This window comes from Pelecanus crispus, chromosome 6 (assembly GCF_030463565.1).
Source record: "Pelecanus crispus isolate bPelCri1 chromosome 6, bPelCri1.pri, whole genome shotgun sequence".
Taxonomy (NCBI): domain Eukaryota; kingdom Metazoa; phylum Chordata; class Aves; order Pelecaniformes; family Pelecanidae; genus Pelecanus; species Pelecanus crispus.
In genome coordinates this window covers 70,112,561-70,138,747 of record NC_134648.1, presented here as the reverse complement: position 1 = coordinate 70,138,747, position 26,187 = coordinate 70,112,561, and the positions used below count along the sequence as shown (strand labels likewise).

General features: G+C 45.5%; 1 protein-coding gene across 1 annotated transcript in view; it reads left to right on the top strand.

Annotated features, from left to right (window-relative positions):
* KTN1 (kinectin 1) overlaps positions 1-25,390 on the top strand; it is a 58,653-nt gene extending 33,263 nt beyond the window's left edge. Inside the window, exons 28-45 of the mRNA XM_075713067.1 lie at positions 764-854; positions 953-1,021; positions 1,471-1,508; positions 2,460-2,550; positions 4,683-4,769; positions 6,631-6,720; positions 7,802-7,882; positions 8,351-8,440; positions 8,531-8,623; positions 9,971-10,042; positions 10,493-10,576; positions 10,775-10,858; positions 13,241-13,324; positions 14,656-14,748; positions 19,545-19,668; positions 23,046-23,118; positions 23,357-23,438; positions 25,193-25,390. Of these exons, the coding sequence (XP_075569182.1) occupies positions 764-854; positions 953-1,021; positions 1,471-1,508; positions 2,460-2,550; positions 4,683-4,769; positions 6,631-6,720; positions 7,802-7,882; positions 8,351-8,440; positions 8,531-8,623; positions 9,971-10,042; positions 10,493-10,576; positions 10,775-10,858; positions 13,241-13,324; positions 14,656-14,748; positions 19,545-19,668; positions 23,046-23,118; positions 23,357-23,438; positions 25,193-25,390 (1,624 nt within the window). The remainder of the gene's footprint in view (positions 1-763; positions 855-952; positions 1,022-1,470; positions 1,509-2,459; positions 2,551-4,682; positions 4,770-6,630; positions 6,721-7,801; positions 7,883-8,350; positions 8,441-8,530; positions 8,624-9,970; positions 10,043-10,492; positions 10,577-10,774; positions 10,859-13,240; positions 13,325-14,655; positions 14,749-19,544; positions 19,669-23,045; positions 23,119-23,356; positions 23,439-25,192) is intronic.
* Positions 25,391-26,187: the final 797 nt, after the last annotated feature.

Sequence of the window (26,187 nt, the reverse complement as noted above, 5' to 3'; positions counted from 1 at the left end):
TGCTGGTACTTCTTGTGTCTAGTGATAATTTCTCCTTCCGTTTAGCATGTTTAAAAGAATGTGGATTTAAGTGCCTGTGGCTGAGTCGGTAAAAGCAATGAACAGATACAGTTTGCCATTTTCAGTCTGAGATGCAATAGCCAATTCTCTAGCTCCTGTTTTATGGAGAAACGCTGCCAGGCTTTCCTCTATTTTGACTCTGCTTTGTCTGGCTGCTCTAAGTCAGAGGAAGGTTGTATGAGGCTGTGCCAAAAAGGGCTCTGTCTTCAGTGCAGCTCTTGTAATGTGCAGCCCTCCCAGCGGGGCTCCTGTATAGCCCGTACGTCGTACCTAAGGCAGCCTCGCCTTTGGGAGACTGTCCCTGGCGCCTTCAGAGCCAGCTGGCTTGCAGGATTTGCTGAGGTGATCAATTGCTTCTCTCCCGCTTCGGCTCTGAATGCTGTTGAGATCAGCTATGACTAAATGCATTTGCCAGTTGACAAATGTGAAATGACTAGCTTGCTTTAGGCCAGTTCTTAGCAGGTAAGTGTTTGCAATACATGTTGTTGCAGCTGGCATGTATTTTTGTTAGCTTGCTTGGTTTGGAGCCATAGTGTAATGGTTTCTTCCCTGTGTGTGTGCTCTCCTTTTGGCTGATTATTATATATAGCATACAAAATATATTTATCTTCTGCTGCTGAAAACTATTGCAGCTAGAGTGTCTGTCCCTTTTTAGTATAAATTCTTACTGTAACCCTTTTTGCTTTCTAAACCATCTCTGCAGGTTGAAAGAGGAAGAAGAACAAATGAAGAAGTTGAAAGCCGTAGTGGAAGAAAAAGAGAGAGAAATTGCAAGCCAAGTAAAACAGTTGCAGGTAAAGTTTCAATAGAGGTGTCTGGTGTTGTAAGGAGTGTATGTATCGTGAGTGTATGTATGTGTACATGTGTAATACTGCCTCTTTTCTTTCAACAGGATGTGCAAAAGGAAAACGAATCTTTTAAAGTTCAAATTCAAGAATTAAAGCAGGAGAATTGCAAACAGGTACAGCTTCCAGTTGCAGTGTTACTGAGTGAAGTCAAAGCGGGTGGTGGTAGCTTGTATGGAGGCCATGGAAACCCAGTAGTTGCATTGGCTGTGGAAAACCAGTAGTTGGCCATGCAAATCCAGGGACAGATTCAGGGTTGGATTGCTCTAAGCCAGCTTTCCTGGCTGCCGCATATCTGTTTCTGCTTTCCTTTATCATGAGAGTTTGCAGCCTTGTGCTCTTTCTTACGCCTGCTGTGTTCTTGTCTAGCTTTCCACCCCTGTCTTTACACGCAGTATCACAGCCAGGGTTCTTCTGGCCAAAAGAGGCCGGACAGGACTCTCGGGAAGGCCAAGAGTGCAGCTGTGTAGTGTTGCAGCAGTGCCTGGTTAACAAGGCGGATCACGCCCTCTGCATCACCCTTTGCTGCTGATCTGCCTCTAATGAGTTTCTGATCTGTTTGTAGGCATCTCTGGCTGTCCAAAGCGAGGAGCTTCTGCAAGTGTGAGTACTGCCAAAAGTTGTATGCAGTAGATAAGCGCCTCGTTTCACTTACTGCTCAGGAAATTTAAAAGACGAAATAAATGCCAAATGTGCAATATCAGTGTGTGAGAAGTGGCCAGTAAAAAAAAAAAAAAAAAAAAGTTACTGTCTAATAAAACTTGAATATAGATATTCTGCTCACGCTAATAATCCTCAGCCGCAGTCTTCTGCAGACAGTGCTTGCGGTATGTTGTGCCCACAATGTAAGCAAGCCATGATTGATTTAATTTTAAATGCATGCCAGCTCAGCTCTGTCTGAAGAGTTAAATGTTGGTGTTTCAACCAAGTGACAGGCTTTTTTCTTGGAACTTCAGCTTAGTAGAGGGCTGTTGTTCGTATTATAAAATCATCTGGTAGAAAACTTTTCCCAGGGAAAGTCTCAGGGGTAAAAATATGGTATAACGTAGAGCTGAAGTGCACTAAAGAACTATGTGGAAGCTAATGCCATGCTGGCTTATACTGTGCTACACAAATTACCACTGTCATGCATCTTTGGCTGGCTGAATTATTTTTCTTTTAAGTTAAATGACTTATAAATTGTGGACTAGGTGCTTGAAAAAGAATGCTCTTATCCAGCAGGCAGTGCCTGTTTTATGGTGTTGTACTAGCGTGGGCTGGCTGACTTATCCTCGTCTAATGCGTTGCCTTTCTGTGGCCTTGATAAATGTGTGCAGATGCCTGTTGTAGGCAAACAACAGCTTTACAATGGGCTTTGCTCTGGCAGCCCGCAGTTCACAGAGCAGTAGGAAGCAAGCGGTACTGCCAAGTCAGCGAGAGCAGCTTTTCAAAGCGAGTGTGTTCCTGGCAGGGGAGGAAAGTTAGTGTATATGAAAGGATGAAAGGGTGTCAGTGCTTCACTTGAAATGTCTTAAATGTCTCCTGACTTGTTTATGATTCTTTTTGCTAATTCAGGGTTGCAGGGAAAGAGAAGGAAATCGCCAGTCTCCAAAATGAGCTCGCCTCTCAGAGAAATGCTTTTGAGCAACAGAGGAAAAAGAACAATGTAAGGAAATCCCCCTCCCCAAACCCCCCCAAACAACAACCAAACCTGTGTGTGCAGCACTCCTCAATGCCTAGGGTGTTCTGCTAAAAAAAATGTTTGAGAGTTGTCTGCCATATTGTGTCCTCTGGATGCTCCCCTCCTCTTTTCTGGCTGTGACTAAGCATGTCTTACCTTGCTGCCCCAAGTTCCATCAGCTCTTTGACAAGTTGGTGATTTGATGAGAGGGAGGAGACCTGCTGGGGGACACATCCCGTAGCAAGTTTTCAGACTTGGATTCAAGCCTTGTTAGCCCTGTTCAGAAACATGTCTTTTGTGATGGGAAGAAGAGGGGGTTTGGGGAGGGAGGGTGGGAGGATGAAGGGGGCCATGCTCTGAGTTATGGTCCTTGTGCGTGGACATGGGAGGAGGCATCACCTCTGGGGTCTCAGATCTGGCTCCTCCCATTTCTGAGAGTGACTAATCCTGATCTTCTGAAGGAGGTGAAGGACAGTGAGCCTTCCTTTACAGCAGCCGCTGATCGTAGAATCATAGAATCGTTTAGGTTGGAAAAGACCTTTAAGATCATCCAGTCCAACCATTAACCTAACATTAACTGATGGTGCAGTATGGGTTGTTTGTGGGTGGAAGTAGAGATTGTATCTTCTATCACAGAACTGTGAAGTTACCTCCTTGTAATAAATTACCTGTGCAGGGCAAGGGAATGGCATCTTTTAAGTTATATGGAAGAAAGTTGTTAAAATACAGGGTTAACTCACCTGTCTCTCCTTGATAGCCTATAAAGGATACTGCCTGAATACTGTGCAATAAGCTCTATTGCTTAGAAGTAGGACAATATAAGGGAAGATGCACAAAGAAGATATTGAGAATGTGAGCTTTTGAGCAAGTAGTATTGCTTAAGAGCTGAAATAAAGGAGGGGGAAAGTGACTGGGTGTTCTCAGAAGACAGATGAGCTGGCAAGGTAGAACATAAGTGTGCCTGTTTCCTGGGGAATTGCGAGGTCTAAGTACCCTTCGTGGTGCAGGCAGAAATCTGGCTACTGCCAAGGGCAGACCGTGCCTGTAGGTCCCAGCTTTCCACATCGCACTTTTATCCAATTTTGGTTTTATGTCCTGTGAAACAGCCCTTAAGGTAGCAGGCAAGTGGAAGTGGTAAAGTAAAACTAGTGTAGGTACTTGCTAGGATTTGGATGCCACTTTGCGTGGTGAATTAAAAAACAACCACAACCTTTCAAAAATAGCCCTTTGCTAAACCAGATTGCTCTGAGGGTTGGAAAAAAAAAAAATCTAAATCCCAAGCACTGTACTCTCCTCCCTGCAAGGCCCACCATCCTTCCTAGATAAGAGCTGTGAGGCTCTTTACAAGAGCTCTCAGCCTCCTAACTGAGCTTGTGTGTTGACGTCTTGTGGAGTACACGTTTGATGACCTCGCCAAGAAAGATGCAGGAGCGCAGCATGGCACGGTGGTGTTCCCATGCGGATCTGGGGTGTGCTCGCCACTGGTGAAATCCCAAAACCTCCCAGGAGGGCACTGGTGAGCAAACCAGTTTTCTTTGGGCACAGTGGAGAGAGCTGCGTGGGTCAATGCTGCGAACCAAGGCCCTGAGCTTTGTGTTTCTAAAATCAGCCCTGGCGTAGTAGGTTTGGGCTGAGGCGTAAGGATCTACACAGCTGGATCTGGTTGCAGGATCAGGGGCATAAATGTGTACACCTCCATGTATACTGGGGTCCATGCTGGGTTCTGCAACGCGACATGCCTAACACTCTGTTGTGTAATCTGTGGTTTGGTGTCTGTGTTCCTCACTACTTTTGAAAACTTCCCTCTTTCTTCTTACAAGTGCAGTCAAAGTGTGGGGTCACTGTAGTGATACGCTCTGCAGTAACACTTGGATCAGTTTTGGACACAGGGGCAGGTTGGGCAGAAATTGGCATTTTTTTCCCCCTTCTCATTCAAACTCTTCGAACATCACACTTGTTTTTGCTAGTATATGTCACCTTACCCGGCAAAATCATCTTGCAGTAACCAGCATTTCAATGCAAATGGTGGAATGTAATGCAAAATATATCTCTGAAGTAAAAGCGGAAACAGTTTGAATATTGGCTGAACTGAAATCATTCTTTCTAAAAATGATTAGGACCTTCGGGAGAAAAACTGGAAAGCAATGGAAGCATTGGCATCAACTGAAAAATTGCTGCAGGACAAAGTGAACAAGACTGCCAAGGTTGTAATGTTAACTGCTAGAAACGATGCGTTAAGCTAGAAGCAGATCTGCAGCTGGTTTTTTAAATGACATGGAAGCATTTAACTTTTACTGCAATTTAAATATAGTCTGTTCTGAGTGATCATTCATATACTCTCACCTCTGCTTCTTCCTGTTGTCTTTAGGTTTCTTTTTTTTTTTTAATCCTTAATGTGTGGGCATGCTGGTTTTTTATTTTCTGTTTGCATAATTGTTAGAGCTGTTGTGAGGTTTTTTTTTTTTTCTTTGTGGGGAGCTCTAGAATAAAAACTGTGCTGGTGAGCAAACTGCTTTCATCTACTGGGCTTTTGCTGTGCTTGAATAAATTTATTGGACATGTGAAGAACTAGGACTAAATTATTATTTAAAGACCTGGGAACTTCTCGGGAAAACTGTGTCACCACAGCTGTGAATTTCCTCCTTGAAAGCACATGAAGCTTGACAGGTCCCGTCGGAACCAATGTTCAAAACAATACAGGGCGTGAATTGCTCTGAAAGGAGCTTGCATTTGCTATGAGCCTGATTTGGTGTTAATTGTCACCGTGCAGATTTAAAAAAAAAAAAAAAAGGCATCAAAATAACTTTAAAAACGCAAGTCGGGTAGCTAGAAGCAGAGGAGCTCCGGTTTGGGACTGTGTGTCTGTGTTTTGGAGATGTCTCCGCTCTTCGCTCGGCCCCGCGTTGGGAAGTTGTGTACTTGCTTCTGCTGTGTGCTAACGCTTGCCTGCTTTCTCTTGCAGTCGGAAGACTTCATCAAACAGCCATTTGCCACTTCTCGGTGGTTCCTAAATTGCTGAAAACTTAACACACTTAGCACAACTTCACAACCTAGTGTCTCCTGTCTGTTTCTGTCTCTGAATCTCAACCTACTAATGCCACCGATCTCTTGCAGCAGAGGAGCTCAGAGCAGCAAGGCGCAGTAACGCTGATGTCAAAGAAAAAAAACCAAACCCAAATATTAGTGAAGGATTTTTGCTGAAAGCTGCCTTCTGCGCAGGAGTTCGGGCTTTCTGCATTTAAACTTGTACGGGAGCCTGAGTGTCATGTGGCTAAATTAAACCAATCTGCCACAAGCACAGCAAGCAAATGTCCTGTGGCTGGTCCGTTTTTAATGTTAAATAAACGGAACAATGGATCTGTGGTGCCCTTGGCTCTGTGTATTTATATTTGCAGAGCAATGACAAAGAAAACCTGGAGATTGTCACACAGCTCTAATAATTATTTCCCATTGCATCCGAGCTTGGGGAAGGAGGATGTAAGGTCTCCCTCTTGAGTACTTAAAAGTAATATTTAGAAGATACGGTCTTGCTTTCTTGGCCTGGTTCAAATGTGCATTAACACAAAGTTTCCTTTTGACTTTAATTAGCTGTTTTTGATGTGTTGATGTTAATTTATGGTGATTTTTTCCCCACCTCAAGTTGTTTAAAATAAGTGTGTATTCTTAAAAAATTGTTGATTGTCCAAACTTCGTGGTTTTGAGATCGCTCAACTTGAGTGGCAGGGTTGGTGTGATCTGGGGATGCAGTTACTCGGCACAGTGTAGTTTGTGTTATGCTGCGAACAAGTGAATGATGGTGTAGTTTCTGTACAAACAGGCTAGATTGGAGCAGAAATTAATGAAGATAAAAGCTTAAAAGCATGAACAAATGCGAAGGCCAAATTCTGAAGCAATTCGGTGTCAATTTTTGAAACAATTTACTGGCAATTTTAGAGACTATAGAGCTTTTCTCACTTTAAAAAATGACTTTCTGGGTTAAGTAAGTTACCCTAGGCGTAGAAGAGGTTATTGCCAGGTCTGTGGAGCATGGTGCCTGATTTCACGTGAGCCTTTCTCTTGGTTTAGGAGAAGCAGCAGCATTTGGAAGCTGCCGAGGTGGAGACGCGCGAGCTACTCCAGAAGCTGTTCCCTAAAGTCTCTCTTCCTTCTAACATGGTAAGAGAAGGGGCTCTTCCTACCCTACTGCTGGGGGCCGGGGAGCTCTGGTCCTGCTGTGCTGGGCAGACTGGAGTGCTTCCCCGCAGTCCCCTCTGCCCCAGGGTTTTTGTAGTGGGATGTGAGTGTCTTCTGCTGGCAATACCTGTACTTGCTGGCAGCAAAGAGGCAAAGCTGCAGATGGTTACTTCAAGAAAAGTGTTAAAAAAAGTTACTATCTTGGGGTTTTTTTTTTACTGCCCCAACATCTGATTCATCTGCCTGTGTCATCTTGTGTCTAACCGAGAGAGTAAATTTTCAGGGTAAGGTCTGCTGTGTGTTTGCTCGCTGTCTGGCGCGATGGGAATCCATATCTTCCCCGGCAGCTGTGCAGATAACAGCTGGCCCCCCTTTCCAGAGGGGCTGCGCTGCCTCAGTGCCGGCTGATGCAGTTCACGAGGGTTTGTTTTGGTCCCAAAGTTAATTTTGAAAACTACCGATTTCCAATTCTATATTCTTGGTGGCTTTCAGTTGTCAGCTAGGGAAGTGCACTGGGTTTGTATGGTTTAGATTGTGTGAATGATGTGAAGTGAGGCTGGAAAAATGGGGTCTGCATTTAATTTGTAGCGTCTAGAGGTTTTGAATATTCGCATTTAAAATTATTCTCAAATGTGCTAAAATTAATCTCCTGATGGACTAGAAATAGTCTTTAAAAAGACTGTAAGGTTATAAAACAGTCTTCCTTGTGACGTCCCTAGAATTACGTAGCAAGTGTCTGTTTTAACTGCTCAGGGATTTTGGAAGAGATTCCCTTAAGTCTTCAAATACTTCTTGTAGAGCCCTGACACTTGCAAGGAGACCTCTGTCGCCCAGTTGTATTTCAGCACTTCCAAGCCCCTGTGAACTTTGTGTGTCTCACAACCTCGTGCTCCTGGATTGCTGCCCGCTGGCTGTCAGCTCTGCTCGGCTTCGCTGTGTGTTAGCTCTGGGGAATTTAGGGGACTGAAACGCGAGTCCGTAAGCCTGCAGTTGGGAGACAAATGTCCTGAAGATAGATTAATGGAGGTTATTCTCAGCTTTAACCAAATGTGTTTCCCAACAGAGTCACAGTGAATGGCTATGTGGGTTTGAAAAGATGGCTAAAGAATACTTGAGAGAGGCTTCAGGATCTGAAGATGTCAAGGTAAGCACAAATGGTGGACGACTTCCCTGTGTGTGGCATAGCATATTTTTCCAGTAGAAATTTTGCAAATTATGCTCTGGATTGTGAGGTTCGAATTGGCAAACAGGTGACAAGAAAATTGTTTTATAGATATTTGCATCTTGTAAATCAGAAACATATTTGCATCTTCGAAAAGCACCTTGTGGAGTTGTGAAAACATTCATGAAATTCAAAATTCCTGTTCCCTTTTTCAAGTAACTGTTTTTTTTTCAGGCAACTTGAAATTACTGCAGTAACTTGCATAAAGCTTGTGATTGAGTATTGAGAGTTGTAGGTGAACGTGGCACTTGCTGTTGTCTTTGCGTGGGTTGGAAAGACAGACCTGCCAAAGTGAATGATACCAGCTTGCTTGTTGAAATAAGATAAATAATAGAACTCAAATCTGTCAGCTGAGACGTGACTCTTCTGGTCCCTTTTCTCCTTTGCCAGGCTATGGAGCAGAAGTTGAAGGAGGCCGAGGAAATGCACATACTGCTGCAACTGGAGTGTGAGAAATACAAATCGGTTCTGGCAGAGACGGTAAGCAGGATGCCTGGTCGCCTGTGCCTTGGGATGTTGCGAGGCTGCCTTTCTTCTGCTGTAGGCTTTCAAACCTTGCTCTCTTCTTAGGAGGGGATTTTACAAAGGCTACAGAGGAGTGTGGAAGAGGAAGAAAGCAAATGGAAGATAAAAGTTGAAGAATCACAGAAGGAACTTAAACAGGTATTTCTGAAGATGTGCTTTTTGCGGCAGCCAGGCAGCTTCTTGGTTGAAGTTGCAGAGGGTGTTCAAGCGCTGTGAAGGCGGGTGTAGAACAGCCCTGGCTGCCTGGTTTGATGTGTGCGTGACCGGTGGATGAACAAGGTGAAGTCTGCAACCAGTATAATAGGAATGAGCCCTCCTTATAAACAACAGGATTTTTGGTGCTCTGATACTTAATTTCATGCTAAGAGTGACTTTTTTTTGGAGGAACATCTTTCCATTTAAAAAACTAAAAAGTGGAGGAATTGTTGGTGTCTTTAGATTTGGGTGGCTATTCCTGCTGCCATCTTTAGAGTAGTAAGAGCAAATGAACAGCACAGGTATAAGGTCTTTGACCATTATTGCAAGTCTGTGTCACAGTCCTTTGCAGGTGATGCAGGAGGCCACCAGATAGCATGTAGTAATATTAATGCTGATGGGATAGGAAGCCAAAGATTCAGGAACATACATGTGTCCCATTAGTGTGCCTAGGAATGTATATTTTTTTGGATCCTGGCAACTCAGACTGTATTTCTGTTAAGCATCCTTGTGTGTGTTTTTTTTTTTTTTTTTCCAAAGTCTATGTGTGAACAGATACAGACGTTTAGTGCTGAAATTTAAGTATCATATAATCATAACAATTTTTTGGAAGCTGTTAAAACAGTGCTTAATCCATTATGGTCAACTAATTGCACTTGAAATTGCCTGCAAAGCTTTCCTTTTTAGGAAGGCTCTGTTGCTAGCAAAAGTGGTAAGAAAAAAGCCTTTTATGTGTTTTTTCCTAATCTAGAGTTAAAGTAGGTCAGACTGTTTGGGGGTTTTTTGAAAGAAATTATCTCTAAAGTACTTCTGCTTAGTAAATTTGAGTGCTGGAGTATGAGTCTGGAGCAAACAGGTAAATGATTTATAAATGTCTTGTTTGAGGGGCTTATAAAAAGGCTGTCAGATCTTGAACTATAGATGTGCTACCATCTGCTGTAGTTCTGCAGCCTCTAATAAGGCTAAATATGCTGGTTTTGGCTACATGTAATGCATGGATGGAGAAAGTCTTCCCTGCCTAGGAAAGATATTTCCCTCACCATATTCCAAATCTTTCAGGCATGTAGGATCTAACTATCAGAGACCTTCTTATGTTGGGAGAAGGTAGGAAAGGTGTTATAATGGAGATTGAGTATATTGAATTATTTGAGCGAGCATCTTACTTTATTCAGTCACTGTGATTTCATCCTTAATATTTTTAAATCGTAGAAGCAAGCTTGTGTGTATATGGAGAGTTTGTCTTAGACCAACCCAACTAAATGATAGATTTCTCTTTCTTGAAAACTGCAGATGCGTTCTTCGGTTGTTTCTTTGGAGCACGAAGTGGAGAGGTTAAAGGAAGAAATCAAAGAAGTTGAAACTGTACGTGCAGGTGTTTTTTCTTTGAAGCTTTCTGTTACTTAAAACATGATTTAGGCTTATGCTGTAAGTCTGAACGTCCTAGGACTTCTCTCCTGCAAAGTAGCACAGCCTGTGCTGCAGTTCACACTGAATCTTTTGGCCCGTGTTTTTGGGGAGGAGAGAAGTTGGGTACTGGAAATTGCCCTAGTTTTTCCATCTGTGCTCACCCACTGGGGCTCTTTCCTTGTGAGACTGAGCAGTTTACTGCTTGTTGATGATTTTGATTCATTTTCTTGTTATCTTTTTGAAATGTAACAGTTTAAATCTGTGCTGTGCAATCACTGGATTTGAAATGCTCTCTAAATGTCATGGAGTATTTGATAGAAATTTATAGCTAATAATAAATCAAGAAAATGAGACTGCAAGAAAACCCTGAAAACATTTGTTTTAACTCTGTTTTTCTGTTTCTAGCTTAAAAAAGAGAGAGAACATTTGGAAAGTGAACTAGAAAAGGCAGAAATAGAACGATCTACTTATGTTTCAGAAGTCAGAGAGGTAAACATAATTGACCAAACTGTTCTTTTTCTTTTGTTCGGTTACCGGTTGGCTGGCAAACTAATCTAATGCTTAGCCCCCGTGGCTGAGGAGTTTATATGCTTGTGACCTTAGGGTAGAGCGACACGCTAATAACTGAGCAGAAGAAAAGTGGGCATTCTAAGGAGACAAATCCTAAAACTCTAAACTTCATTTCAGCTCAAAGATCTGTTGACTGAATTGCAGAAAAAACTTGATGATTCATATTCTGAAGCAGTAAGACAGAATGAAGAGTTAAATTTGGTAAGAAGCTCGTTCTCCGCTGGGCACAAACTAGGCTCCCAGCATACTTATGAAGTGGAGACTTATTTCAAATCCTGTCTGTTCTGCTAACCTCTTCAGCTTGATATTTTTGTCCATTGCAGTCATTTATGTAGTCTGACTTTTACAATTTGTCTCTTTCTCTGCTCCTAACAATAGCATGTCTGGTTTTTAAGACTTTTTCCAAAGTCTGTAAGACTTGCATTCCTGAAACTTCTTGAGAATCAACGTTTTGCAGTATAGATGCACGCAACAGCAAGTATAATGCCCTTGGAGCAACAAAAGTTGTGCTCTCATCTGTCTCATATGAGGATTATTCTCTGGTTGGTTTTTTTTCAAAGCTTTTGAGGATGCAACTGTGGTATCTGTGCTCTGACTGTGCAGAGTCTTTTCCTTCCTCCTCTGTACATACAGAAACTGGCCAAAACCAATGTTAGATGAATTCAGAGTATCCAGCTGTTCAGCAGCTGGCATCCTGATGTGGCTGAATAGCTGTTCTGGCTTGGCGCATGCACTATGTTACAGCAATGCCATCCAGCCAAAAATGCTCCCATACCAGGTTTTCTCAAGAAGGAGTTGGATTAACTGAGGCCAGACCTGTAGACCCAAAGATGCATGGTTTTCCGGTTTGGATCCTTTCACGTCTCATTTGTTTCAGTGATGTGTTTGGTTTTTGGGTTTTTTGTGGTTTTGTTTTTTTTTTTTTTTTATTAAGGCTGCAGGAGCAGCCAGATCTTTCCTCTACTTGTGTTTGAACAGTGTTTCTTGAGCCAGGATCAGGGAAGGTTGTCTCTGTCACCATGTCTTTGGTGGGTATTAGAGTAGTTGATGGGACAGCCTGTCACTGCAGGCTGAGCTGCTGGTCTCACCATGGTACGGCTACTGATGTAACTGGGTTAAAATAGTTAATTTAAAAAAACCCCAACCCCGCAATAACAATATGCTTAAGTTTAATACTGTGCTTGGCAAGTCTAGTACAGCACTGATTAGCATCCTGCCTCAGCAACCAAAGCCTCTCATTTTGAAAGCAAGGGAAATGGGAATTGAATGCACATCTTACAGTTAATCAGTAAACGCCAGCCTCTTATATTCAAGAGGCAACAATCTATTATGTCTGTAACAACAAAAGCTTAAAAAGCTGAGCTCCCTGCTAGGGCAGCTTGGCTCTGCAATCTGATGATGCTGTGCTGGTAGGAGCGTGAGGAGGTGGTAAACAACTACCTTCATGCAAATGGCTCAGGAATGCTGTCCAGTGTGTATTGAGGGGTTTTTGCAGTTGGCAGGAGGCTGAGGAATAGAAACGATGGGATTTCAAAATGCGTTTCCCACTAATTTATAAGGTGAGCAAGGAGAGAAGCTGAAACTGCAGAGGAGCTCACGAGCACTTCCCCAAAATGTAGAAAAACAGCATCCACCAGTCCAGGTGCTCCAAAAGGGGAAACTTTCCAAGGGTGAGACAAATACAATGCGTAGGTTTGGAATCGGTGAGAACTCAGGGCTCTGAGTAGCCCTATTGTTCACTTCTTGAATCCCCTGCTGGCTCCCAAGAAGATTGACAGCAGGAGTAGTGAACATGAGCGCAGTGCACTTGAGGCACAAATCCAACCAAATTGGCACTCGAGCTTCTTGTTAGCACTCCTATTTTGAGGCTCAAGCCTTAAGTGCTGTGGCTGGTTCTGTATGCTGTGTTGAAGAGCAATCGAAATATTCTTTAAAAAATGTTTATATCCTTTGGAAGGCTGTAGTTTTAAGGGCAGCCAGTACAAAGTATTCATCCCTCTTGACTGAAATAATTTCACTTTTTTTGATTGAATCTAAAAACAATTGACAACTTAATATACCCCTGTCAGTGATTCATGCCTTGATGTGACATTAACAGACTGGTTAAGTCAACATAGTTGTAGTAAGTGGTGCTTTATTAAGATGACAAGTAGAGCTTTTTAGTTTATTCAGCAGTAAAGTGACTGTTTAGCCTGAATTAGGAAGATGGCAATCTAGATTTTTGCATATTTGCTGTGAATTAAGTTGAAGTCTGGGCTGACTGGTGATAAGAGTGCTGGAGAGGCTTACATACTTTCAGTATTGCTAATATTCCTACTGGCAATGTAGTTTAAAAGTCAAAACCACTCGTAATCAAACCATGTCTTTTCTGTAGTTTCCATTCTCTATGTTTATCTTTACAGATGGAGTCTCTCTTCCTTGACTGTCCTTGTAAACCTCATCATACATGTTGACTAATCCAGTATGTCCAATGATTGTTAGTAATCTTACTCCGTTTGCAGTCAGTGTGCACTGGGTTAATCCGTGGGACAGGCAAATGAAATCTGTGTGTGTGAGGGGAAACTGATTGTCACTATTTTGCAGCTGAAAACGCAGCTAAACGAAACACTATCAAAACTCAAAGTTGATCAAAACGAGAGACAGAAGGTAGCTGGTGACTTGCCCAAGGTAAGCAGAGACCCTTAACAATTGCAGATATAAAGGTTATCGAAACCCTCAAGAGCTGTAGTTTTGCAGTGCTGGCAAATATGGTGATTTGAGCGGCTTGAGCAGTCTGCCTGCCTGGTGGAGTGTCCTACTCCGGTCGCTGGTTCCCCAAGTGACTGGAACTGCGGGTGTAAGAGCTCATGCAAGATACCTGCATGTCTGTTGAAATGATAAAAATGCAACTAACAGCATTGTTTAATTATCCTTCTTGAAAGAGTCTCTTGTTCATGACAATTTTATGCCAATGGGAACAAGTGGTGATTTGGGAGTGACAAATAATTCTTTATTTAAAGAAACCCAGCCTAACAAAAAGCCCATCCTACAGCCACACCATAGCCTGAAGCTTTTAAATCCAGTCTCAAATGGCAGGGGGTTACAAGTTGGTTTACAAGCCATCTGCCCATTTGCACGTGGTTACAAATTGCCTATAATCCAGGAGACTGAAAATCTTTAAAGTTAGCTCTGCACAAGCTGGAGGAGACAAGCAGGTGGGTTTCCTCTGCTCTTCCTCAATGGCTGCTCTTGCAAGATGGATTGGAGTGGGAAATCTTTAAGTGTGAGAGGTCTCAGTGCTGTCTGTCACCCCAGAAACGAACCTCTCACGGGAGAATTGATAAATGGAGTTAAGAGTAGCCTGCAGAGTGGCTGAACTCTGGCTCCGGACAGTATAACACTTTGTTCCTTCCACGGGAGATGCATAGTAAGAAAATTGGGCTGTGTTCTTGCAGGGCTGGAGTGGGGAGAGCTGTTGGTGGGGCAGGTCTTGTCCTGGGGCCAGGGACAGATGATCACAAAAGCACTGCTAGGAAGTGAGAAGACAAAGGAGACTTGCTGCAATAAGGTGTTCAAAACATTTTGCTCAGGACAATTTTATTGGATGTTGATGTATGAAGTGAGCTGTGCTGATGTCTCTGGTTTATGGTTTGTTCTATATAAATGCAGAGCTATGATTAGGCTTTTGGAGACCTGCCTGTGCTGTTACTCTTGCACAAAAAATTTGCTGCACAGTTTTTACCTAATAAGTTGACACGAGACTATTAAAGCTTCCCTGTAGAATTGCTTTGATACAGGCAGGCTGACATGCAACATGTTGATTGTAAGGAGACATGTCAATCTTGGCAAATGTGTTGGTCCCCTGAGCAAATGTGGCATAAAAACAGATTTCTTCCTGAACAATGATTTCCTGTGTCTCTAGTGCTCTTGGAGAGGTGAGGGTTTGCTTCTCAGCCTTGGCCAATTGTTGTGCCTCCCCTTTTTTTTATTTGTTTTTTTTTTTTTTTCCTCCCCTACAGGCCCAGGAGTCTTTGGCATCTCTTGAGAGAGAAATTGGAAAAGTTGTTGGGGATGCCAATGTTATTGAAAACAGCGATGTTTGCACAGAGTCGGTGAGTGTTTCTTTTGAGCCCATATAATCATAGAATACTTTGGGTTGGAAGGGACCTTTAGAGGTCACCCAGCCCAACCCCCCTGCAGTGACCAGGGACAGCTTTAACCAGACCAGGTTGCTCGGAGCCCTGTCCAACCTGACCTTGATTTCCCATGCTCAGGGGCAATGGAAATCTCAAGCAAAACGTGAACTTTGGGAAGGGAGGTCCAGCAAAGGAACAGGGTGTGTTCTGCTGATGCTAAATTAAGGCTTAATGAAGCTTCCTGTCCTACAACTTGTCAGGGTGATGTCCTGGAGCTGTATCCCAAGGATGCTGACATCTTTTTAAGCATTGGGAGTTCTGCTGTCATCTGGATTATGACCTCTTTCCTGTAGCTCAAATTTGTAAGGAGGAAGGGGAGAGGTGCTGGGCTTCCAAAGGGTTGTTGGCTTGGTTTGGGCACAAGTGGGAAGAGTCTGGGGAAGATCCCCAGACTTGCCCTTTCAAGAAAGGAGGCTAAAAATAAATCTGCTGATTACTAAAAGAGCTTAAAATACTAACTGTTGGGTTGGCACTTGCTGACATCTGTAACACCAAAGAAAGCAGGTAGTCTTGCATGCCCTGTAACACCAAGGCAGACAAAGTCTCTTGCCAGAACATTGACCCTTCTGGTCCTCTGCAGCTGTGGGCAAGAGCCTGTCCTTAGCCACTGGTAGGTACCAGAATTCAACTTCAGCTGGTCCTGGCTCCTGGAAATTTGTGCTGACCTAGAAGTGGTCCAGCAGCAAAATCTTACTAGCCTGAGCTTCAGTAAGCAACAGACTTGAGCACTGCCTTGTGCTGTGGGTGAGCAACTCTCCAGACTGATGGTGTTCTGTATCCTTCGTGTACAATGGCATCGTAATTGCAGGGTCTGGAATTAGGTGGGCGCTGGGGTGACCTGTTTTCGTGCTTGCAGGTGGCTTGCGTGAGCCTGTGGGTTACTGTTAGCACAGCTGATCGCTGAACTGCTGGTGTAGCTGGTACTCCGAGTGCTGGCCCTAAAAAGACACCACCTGTACAAGCGGTTGAGTCGTGGCTTTGTAACTGGGCTTTTCCATCTCTGGAAATGAGAGCTTTCACACCAGCTTCAAAATAGCTTCCAAACAGCTTTCCAGAAGGCAGTTGGGAGGGGAAGGCTAAAGCAGATGCCTTCCCAGCACGTTTTACACAGCTAAGTGGTGTCAGTGGAACTCATTATCCATTTTCTTCTGATGGATAGAGTGGAAGGAAATACTGTTGTTTTGAGGGGGAGAGAAGCACTTGCTGGTAGGACAAATAATTTATATCGACTCCTTTTAGCTGCTGAAAATAAGTAGCTTCAGCTGCGAGAGGAAGCTAGGCATTCTCTAAGGAGTACTGTAGAAAAGCCTGTGCCTTTGTAGTCGTTAGCAGAAATGAAATAGCTTTTCCAGAGTGATTAGTTGTGGATGCTGGTCGACCCTTGCATTGTAGGATCACCATCTCTGAGCCAGAGATACAGCTGGGCCTGCGAAACCACGGATGTCCCAACTCTGAGCTGGTTGCCTGGGAGGGATGGTAGGTCAGCCAAGCCCTCTCCTGTGTTGCTAGCAGGAGGCCAGCTGGTGATGGTGACAGTCGGGTGCTCTGTGGCCCTCTCTGCAGCAGGCTGGAGAAGAAAACCCCTCCTCAAACCAATGCCAAACTGTTTGCCCTCTGCTGTGCCTTTGTGGCTTATCCAAGGGGTACATCAGAACAGCAATGCCACCAGCCATGGCATTTTGTGGCTGGTGACACTGGTGAGCCCTCTCCTGAGCTGGGTGTCATTAGATGTGCCCTGCTGTGGCCCGAGTATGCTAGCTTGATTTAATTGCTTTACCTTTAACTTGCGCAACCCCTCTGGCTCATGCTTTGCTCCGCTGTAGCTGCGTGGGCACGTTGTGGAACCCTGACCAGGTTTCCTCCAGAATATCCATCGCTTTATTCTAAAGAGGTGTGTGGAAAAACAGTCCTAATAAACCTGTAATGAAGCCTTCATTAGTAAAAATATGTTAATTGTCTAAACAGTGCTCTTGACAGGTACCCATTGGCAGAGACCGGAATTAGAAAATTTTCTTTATCTTCTTCCCCAAGCCCTTTTTGCTGCTTTTCTTTTTTTTGGGGGGTGGGGTGGGTGGAGGAGACAGACACACGACAGGGGAAGGCTATCTCCCCAGAAGCTTAAAAACCCAGCTTAAAATAGCTCTCAGATTAAAAAAGGAAGTCTTCCAGCCCCTTCCACCTAGCAACAGTGTCTCTTTTTAAGAAGAACCTGAAAACACATGCTCGAAAATGAGCATATTTGTTCCTTCTGGGTACTGGAACCAACGCACAAAATTGAGAAATGATGCTTGTGTAAACCCTCAAACACATTCTATGTGTTTTCTTTAGACTCCTTTTCTTTCTATTTAAAAATAGACCATTTGGTTTTTCTAATCAGCTTCCTTGTCACTTATGGGATTAGATGATGACTAAAGGGTGCCTTTTAGTATGCTTTAAGGAAGTAATTTATATTCAGCAGCTTGCCTAGGCAGTAAACTTATTTTGTGGCTTATATGAAATCTAATGTGCTTTTCCCCCAAGATCTCGGTAAAACACTCTATCATTGAAAACTAGAAATGCCGTACATGTAAATCATGGTGGAGGGGAATCTGTCAGTTCAGCGCCTGTCTTAGCTACTGGGTCTGTGATGGCAGGGGGTTCCCCACTACCATCCTCTTCCTCTCCTCATCCCCGTATCCCGAAGACGTGGCTTTCCCCTGAGTCATGGAGAGCATGGGGCTGGGGCCCAGCGATGACTACACAAGGCAGTCTTGCTCTCCTGGGTTAGGAGAAGCTGCAGTGTGACTGTGGTGAGCCCAAATCCATTGTGAGCTGGTCAGGATTGGCCCCAGGAGGGCTGGGGATGTGCCTACAATTCATGAGTAAACACCGCCTGAGGTGAGTGAAGCCACAAAACAGAAGGGAGAGGAAGCGAATAAGGGAGAGAAGAGCTCTTCCCAGAGATGAGGGCTGGGAGTGAATTGAAAGGCTCCTTCGTTGCTTCTGCTCATGATGGTTTCTGCACTAATGCAGAGGCACTCACGTACCCAGCGCTGTCGGGCAGTGCTGTGACTCATTCGTTTGCCGGGATGCTAATTGCATTTGCCTTTCTGCTTTCATCAAGCCGTATGAGATTGTCAGGACTGAGAATTGGCTTAGCAGACCTGATTTTCTATTTTAATAAGGGTAAAATAGGTTAAGGCTACCCTAATGCAGATTCCCAATGATTTTTTACAGTAGAAGAATGTTTACTAGTTGCACTTAAGAGCTTTGCAATACATTGCTTTGTTCTCTTGCGTGAGCCCCGAGTAGTTTCTGTAATGGTGCAGGTGCTTGAGTTTGATTTAATGCCCACTCTGCATTACAGCAAGTCTAGCGGCATTTCCAGCCGAATGGGAGCTGGGAAAGTGGCCCTCTCTGAACTTGCTCTAATTTCCCTGAAACTCTAGGGAGAGATTTGCGACAGCATTATGCATCAGTCTCATTCTGTTAGTAAAACCGCTTTCATTGGTGCAGAGTTGGCCGATGCTGTGCGCTTGCAAACACCTCTGTGCTCATGTTGAGAATTGGGTACTTCTGTATTGCTGACACCAAGGCGGAGTTGCTTATTTTTAGCTGTTAAATTGCAAGGGGAAAGCTCTCCTACAGGTTATCTGCACGTCCATATTACGTGCTGAATAAGGAGCTGTAATGTGTGTTCTAGATGTTGAGTTCTTTGTATGTCTCTGGAGGAGCTAATCAATAAAGGTAATAAAATGGGGATTATATCACCGTCAGCTCAGCAAGACTGACTTTGGGGAGGAGGGCAGGCAAGAGAGGAAGAGTCTGTTTTGAGTTGTGAGCCTTCCCTATTAATAAACTGTTGGAAAAAAAAGCAATTTTGTTTAGAAAAGCAAGCTCAGCATTTTCATTTCAAAGCAAGAAACCAGTTTTCTAGCTCTTGGTAGCTTTCTTTTTTCCGTTTCTCGTGTTGACTGGTGCTTAGACTGCTTTGTGAAGTCTCCCAAGTCTGGGTGTCACTGGCAAGCAGGAATTTCGCAGCAGCTCGGAGCAGAGGGTGAACCCTTGGGATAGCAGGCGGGCACCAGCCCATGTCCCGAGCCTGAACAGGAGCACCAGTGCTGCGGGGTGGGTGGGAGGAGGTGCGTATCTCCAGCCAGCTGTTTCAAATGGTTTCACAGCTGGAACTGCCTTGTGCTTGGGTATTATGTACTGCTGAGGACACCATCCCACAGACCCTCACGCGGACCAAGTCCTTGGTGGTCTCACAGCCTTGTTGTTACAGCTGCGGGGGTCAGGAGTCATCCCTCCCGCTGGGCGCACCGTCGCTGCGCTTAGCAGCCTGCGTAACAAAGCATGCACTCTCGTCTGCGTGGGGTTTTCAGCCGGGCTGGTGGGGACGTGGGGTAATAACTTCAGAGGCCGGATCAGCCGTGGTTACGAGCACAATTCCTGGAAGCAGTGAGTAAGTGGAGCCCCGGGCAGGGAGGCTGGGAGCCGGAGGTCAGCGATGCTCTCGCCGGTCTTCGGTGTGTGCAGGTAATTCCCTGCAACAGGAAGCAGCTTCTTGACTTTGAACCGTGTTCTCTTTAAATGTGGCCTTAACCCTCTGACTTACAAGAATTGTTCCCATCCGCACAAGGAGTTGTAATTTTATATGGAGGATCTAATTCTAGACTGTCTTGGTAATTAGATTGTAAATGAGTTTTTAATGATTTTTTTCCTTCTTCCAGGAATTGACTGATAAAAGACTAAATGTGGCGGTGAATCTTAACCAGGATGTAGGTCATCTCAAGAAGCTGCTCGTGTCAGTAAGCCAAATGCTGTCAAAGGGACGAGAACACTACCAGCTAGTAGGTAGGTGCAGCTGGTGGCTGTCTAGTTGAACTGGGTGGCTGTCAGGAGGGACACTGCTCAGCGACGGTGGGACCTTGTTCAGATTTAACAACTCTGGTGTCAAAATCTGAAACTGGCTGCGTGCAATTCATCAAGAGCTTCTAGTAGGCACCAGATTTGTCCCTCTCTGGATCCATATTTCAGTTAGTTGGGACTAATCTCACATCTCAGTGTCCCTCTCTGCGTATGTAACTCTTTGTCCTTCCCTTCCACTACTTGCCACTTCACGCAGCAGGTTTCCCAAAACTTTGTTCTCCCAGCGCCTGTGCCTTGTTCCCTTTGTCCCAGCTACATGAGCAAAATGTCTACGCTTCCATGCTCCTGTTGCTTTGGGATGGAGGATATAAAGTAACCCCCTGGGCTGTCGCTGAGTTAACAGCAGTGGCTTGCTGTGGTCATGGGGATATGATTATCTGAAGCATCAGTCTGGCATGAACTCGTCATCCAATTATAGACACACGAACAAGGCTTTTATTTTAAAATACAGCCAACTTGGAAACCTGGGCTTTTGTGGTTGACTGCATCATGCCGGTAAACTTCTTAAATGACCCAAAGTTAGCTAACGGTTGGATAAACTCGAGACACTAACCTTTCTCAGGAAGCTGATGCAGCTTGTGAGCCTCTGCTAGATGTGAGCTGGGTCTGGAGGTGGGTTGTGAACTGTTCGGTTTGGGAGGCAGCAAAGCCTTGGCACTGAAAGAGCTGCTACAAGAAGTGTCAGAGCTCCCTCTCATAGAACCATAGAATCCTTTAGGTTGGAAACCTTTAAGATCATCCAGTTCAACCATTAACCTAGCACTGCCAAGTCCACCACTAAACCAATTAAGGGGAGAGTCTACTGAGGATAGGGACTTGGTTTTTTCCTGATGTAGGTATTTTTTTCTGCTGCCTCTGTAATACAGTGTGGGCAGCAGAGCTGGTCTTAAGGGCTGGTAACAGGGTGTTCACAGTGGGGCGAGCCCGGTCTCGTAGGACGGGCTTGGTGCACGTGGGAGGAAGGCGCTACCTGTGCCTTGGCCTCTGCTCTGGGAGGCCGTTCTTGCTCAGCCTCCGCCGCCCTGGCTTGTTCCTCTGGGCTTCAGCGTGGGCCGACGCTAACGAAGCGGCTGGCGTGAGCCACCGAAGCGCTGGCGAGGCGCGGATTCGCTTGAACGCTGCCCTTCGGAAACTGTTTGGTTGACGTGGCGTCTTGTGTTTCTCTTGCAGAATGAAGTCACGGGGGAATCGTTAATTTGAGGATAGCAGAAGGCATTGTATTATATTTTGCCAAATTAAAGCCTTATTTATGTTTTCACCCTTTCTACTTTGTCAGAAACACTGAACAGAGTTTTGTCTTTTCTAATCCTTGTTAGACTACTGATTTAAAGAAAAAACCCAACTCTGTAGACACCTCCAGAGTTTAGTTTTATAATAAAAACAAACCTGTTTCGATAATTAGACCTTTACATTCCTGGAGACACAGTAAACACATAATCTTTATATCTTTCTTTGCTGAATAAAACTTGTTCAGAAGACTCCAACGTGGTAAAGTCACCAATGGGATATAACATTTTAATACTGATGTTGTACACTGTTTTACTTAATTACATTTTTTTGGAATTAGCTGCCTCTGACTTCAACCTCAAGTAAACACTCCTTTTTTTTTTTTTTTTTTGGTTGCTAATGTAATCAGTTTTTGTAATTGTGTCAGCAAATAAAGGGATGCTATTATTCAAGGTGTTCCTGCTCTCTTCTTTTAACTGAATGTGGATGATTCGGGTCGTCCCTCTTCCCTCCCTTCCCTTCCCTCTCTCACTTCCACCTCTCCCCTCCCTGAAATGAGCATCAGGCTGCACTTGATAGACTTGTTTTTGGGTAGAGGAGGAGGCACAAGCTTGAGAAGAGGCAAACTGGGGTGCTTGCAAACTTCAGAGCCAGCCTTCCTTTTTTCTTTTTTTTTTTTTAAAGAAAAGGCACTAAGGTTTTAAAAAAAAAAAAAAAAAAAAAATCCAAAGAATCCCCAGCAAACCATCCTGTGAGCTGTGGTTCCATGTTGTGTATCGTCTCTGGGAAAAATCAGGGAGTACAAGGGGGAGGAACAGTTAGAAAGGTCGGCCTGCATGGCAAAGCCAGCTTTTGTGGGCGTGTTGGACAGCGGTGCGCAGAGCATCTCTGCCTCCGACCTGCCTCCTGGGTGGGAGCCTGTGGTGGAAGGAGTTTTAGGGACATTAGTTTAATGCTCTGTTACTGGGTGCTTTGTTGGAAACAAACCTGGGGAGGGTCTTTGATGGGACAGGGATTCTTCTGGGGGTGTGGGGAGATTGGGTGGCCCTCCTCTGCTTTGGGTTTTTAAGTGTCTTGGAGGAACACTTCAATTCTGCAAGAGATTCTTCAGGCAGCAAGGTGAGATGATGGTGCTTAGTTCTTGGTAACGCTTGAGGACGTGGTTATTTGAGGGAAGGCAACAAAATAGGGGCCAAAGTGAATTAATTGTAGAGGTAAAATGGATCAAACTGGTCACCCTGAGCTCTTCACACTCTTGCCTTTGTGTGATTTTTTTTTTTTTTTTTGGTTAATATTTTGGTGCTTTGTCACCCACCCCCCATTGAACAGACAGGAGGTGAAGAAGTTTCTTCCTTACATGGACCCAGTGGTTTCCTGGATGATGCAAGTCCTGTTGAGAGCTATGAAATAGCTCAGAAGAGGGAGAGAAGACTGAAAAACCTGTGTTTTCTTCACAAAAGCTACCCTTGAGTTTCAACTGTAGCCATTAAACTGTCATGTTCCTGGGAGATGTTACTTCATTGAGTAAAAACTCAGATGCTGTTAGTCTAACTGCTCTATAGGTGAAGTAGAAAACATTTCTACTGGCAGGGACACACCCTGCAACTAGATCTAAGGAAAACCTGAACCCTGGAGGGTCTCCACGCTTGCCCAGGTTATAGTCAGAGGCTGATCCTTTGGCAGATGCCTGGACACCTGGTTTTTGGGTAACTTGCAGCTTAATGGATCTGTGCAGGTTTGACTGTTTCGAAACTCTTTAGGAACATAACCCCCAAGCTTCAGTGATGGTGGTTTGGGCTGGGGGTGTTGTGGTGTCGCTCTGGTTGCAGTCCTGCCCATCTGGAGAGTCCCTGTGGCCACCCCAGCTGGGAAGCTCCTCTTCTTTGAAGCTCTGTCACTTGGTAAAATGCATCGTCATGTGGGAGAGCAGACCTGAGTTTGTGCCATCGTATCCACTTTCTAGTGCGCAGTTGGGTGGAAGCTCAACCTTCCCGTTGGATCAGATATTCTCCTTTGGTTCTTCCATGCATCTGGGTCTCGGCTGTGTTTTTTGCTCTTCTCCTTTCCCCTTACAGATAAGGGCGACGGACAGCACGGAATCTCAGCAAGGAGCTGCTCCTGGGCTCACCAGATAACAATTCTCTCCGTGTACGTGGGGAGCTGGTCTAGGCGTGCTTGGAGCCTTCCTGCATGTCTTGCTGTGTGCATTGCTGGTTGGAGAGCATGCAGAGATGGGCACCAGTGAACTTCCTCCATCATGAGCTTCCTTCCCTGCGTTTAAGTGGGGCAGTTGCTTTGCAAGACCCTGGGTAAGCTGGTGGTGAACAGGTTGCACGGGTACCAGGTGGAGCAGGGTTGATGAACCTCTTATCTATCCCTGCTGCAGTGCCATGAAGGTGGAGCAGGTTGAGGAGCCGCTGCGTTCGTCCTGCTGCCCTCTCCAACAGCTCGTCTGGAGCTTGGCACAGGTAATGTCCCCATGAGAACTGGGGTCCCCGGGTAAAGCAATGTCCCTTTTTCCTCAAAAAGATAGTGTTGCAAATGCTGAGGGTGCCTTGTTCAAGGAAGAAATGCTCCGGGAAGGGACAGCAGTGCCTGGAGAGCCTCTGGATGCAGCCTTTGGAGGAGTGAAGGCGGTGTGAGCGTGGATATGGAAACATGGCCGTGTCTCCGGGCTCTTGATTTTTCTGTTGGGTTAAGCTGCAGAGCAGGGGGTGAAGGTGCTGCTGCAGTGCCTCATTTAAAAGGGGAGAGATCTGCTGTGTCATTCCCTTTCTGTCTTGGCAGAAATCCTCCCAGGAGAGGAAGCGAGAGCTTTCGTTTTGAGATTGAAGTGCAGGTTTTTATTTTGCTTTAGGAGGTGTACAGAGGTGTTAAAGGCAGCTGTATAAAGATCCCCTGAAAAGCCCAGCTGAGCAGACCCTAATCCCCTCTCTGAGGGGTGAAGAGAGGTTAGGATGGTTCCCTGGGAGCAGTGGGAAGGGGGTTGGATGCTGTTTCATCTTGGTGTCCTCTCCAGCCCTTGATAAAACGCAGCTTGCTGGCAGTTGTGTCTCAGATTTGGAAGGCTTTAGCTGGCCGATTTGGTCGCTAAGAAATCCCTGCTGCTCTGAGCATCTGCTAAGATAAAATGTAAAGACCCCCCCCCAAAAAAAAGGTGTGTGTGGGAAGCTGATTCATCAATGCAAAGGTAGAGCTGGTAGTTGGCGTGTTCTCCAGCCCGCCCCGAGCCCCCGGTTCTCCGCAGAGCTTCAGCCCTTGGTTTGCAGCCAGGCCAGGAGCCGCAGCCGTGGCAGGAGGCAGCGTGGTCTCTGCCCGCGCTAGAGGGAGACAATAGCTAATGGATACGGAGATGCTTTTCTTGGAAAAAAGCCCAAACGGGGATGTTCAGATGCCGGCAATGGATTTTTTTTTTTTTTTTTTTTAATTGCAAGGCTGGGGTGATTTGCGCTAGGAGAAGCTGTGCACTATAAGCCCCGTGCGATGCGGTGCTGAGTGTTTCCAATGTGGTGCCGGCTATTGAGTGTTGCTGAGTCGAATTCATGTACAAAACTGCCTTCTCTTGCTTTCTGTGCAAAATGGAAATGCGAAATGCAGGGGAAGGCTCCGAGCTGGCCGTTTACTCTCACTGAAGTTGCACTGCCTCTTCTTTGTCCCTAAGCATGAACCTCCCACCCTTTCCCAGCTGTATCCTGCAGACGTGAGCACTAAGTTGTTCATCTGGTAGCTGCTGTTGGGTTTTCTCGGGCAATGACTCACTCGGCTATTTATTGTTGTGGTTAAAAAAGAAATTGCATGCAACTTGAATTCAGCCCCAAAGAATTCAAATAATTTTGCCATAAAACCCCTTTGCAATGACATAGCTGTGTGTTCTCCCCAGGGCTGCTGGTGGTCCGGGCCACCGCAGTCCCTGTGTCCCCCTTGCTCGGTGCGTGACCTTGGCCTTTTTCTGCAGCACTCGCGGCGCTGTTTGCAGCCAGCTATGAATTCCCTTGAATCATTTGCTGGTCATTGAGGCTCTTGCCAGGCTGGTCTTGGCAGGGCTCTGCCTTTCACGTTGGACAGCGGGGTTATACTGGGGGGCTCTTCTGCAGATCTTGGTGGAAGCTGTGAGCAGAGAGAGCTGCTGCTGGCCAGGTGGGAGTTTCTAAGGGAGCATCCAGAAGGTGACAAATGCCATTTCTGCCTGCTTTGTTGGCTTCAATATCTTGGCTAAACTTAGCCAGGATGCAAAATCAAGAGACAATCCAACTCCAAGGTAGGGGTGGACATCAAGAGACAATCCAACTCCAAGGTAGGTGTGGACATCAAGAGACAATCCAACTCCAAGGTAGGTGTGGACATCAAGAGACAATCCAACTCCAAGGCAGGTGTGGACATCACTATGCAGGAGCTTCCCTTCACCTCCTGGACCCTTTGATATACTCAGATTTGTTTGGTTAAACATCATCTTCCAGCAAAGTCTTCTCCATGGGTCCAGAGGATGGCCATGCCCTGGCTGGAGAGGAAAGGTCTTGGGAGAAAGTCTCTCTTCTAACGCTGTGGGATGCTAGGTCTCCAAAAGCTTTACAATTAAATGGAGATAACTTGAATGCTGGAAAAGCGGTAGTTTTCTTCCACCTCCTTTTGGAGATCTAGCTCACTCGGACAAATCTGTGTGGATCCCATGTCAGCCCTGGCTGGGCGCTCCTGCTGCAGTGTCCCGGGGTGGCTGGGGGGGAGCGATGGGTGAGAGGTGCTCCTTGGAGGGAGGTTTAGCCAAGTGTCTTCGTGGAGGGCCTCTTCTCTTCCAGACTTGCTTAAAATAAGCCTGGACTAGCTCCCTGAAGGTACCAACCATGCTGGTTTTGCTGAGAGCTCTGCCTGTCGCAGGGCAGGGCTAGAGGCCCGAGAGGTGGCCGCAGCCAGTCAGAGCTTCGTCTGGATCTTGTCGTTGACTCCACCGAAGCCAACGGGTCCGTAAAGGCCTTGAGGAGTTCCCAAAGTCTACATGAGAGACCGGGAGTACAGGGACAACCCATGGGAATGCCAAGACTTGCTCGCGTGATGGCTGGGGGAGGTCGCACATGGTGTGCCCCCTCCTGAAACCCACCTCTCCTCGTTCCCAGCCAGTTTTCCCCAAACCAAGGGCAGGTTGCCAAACCAGTGATGAAACCCTTGCGAGGGGCAGGTGTCGCAGGCATCCCTGCTCTCAACACCTGGGAAAGAAATTGTGGC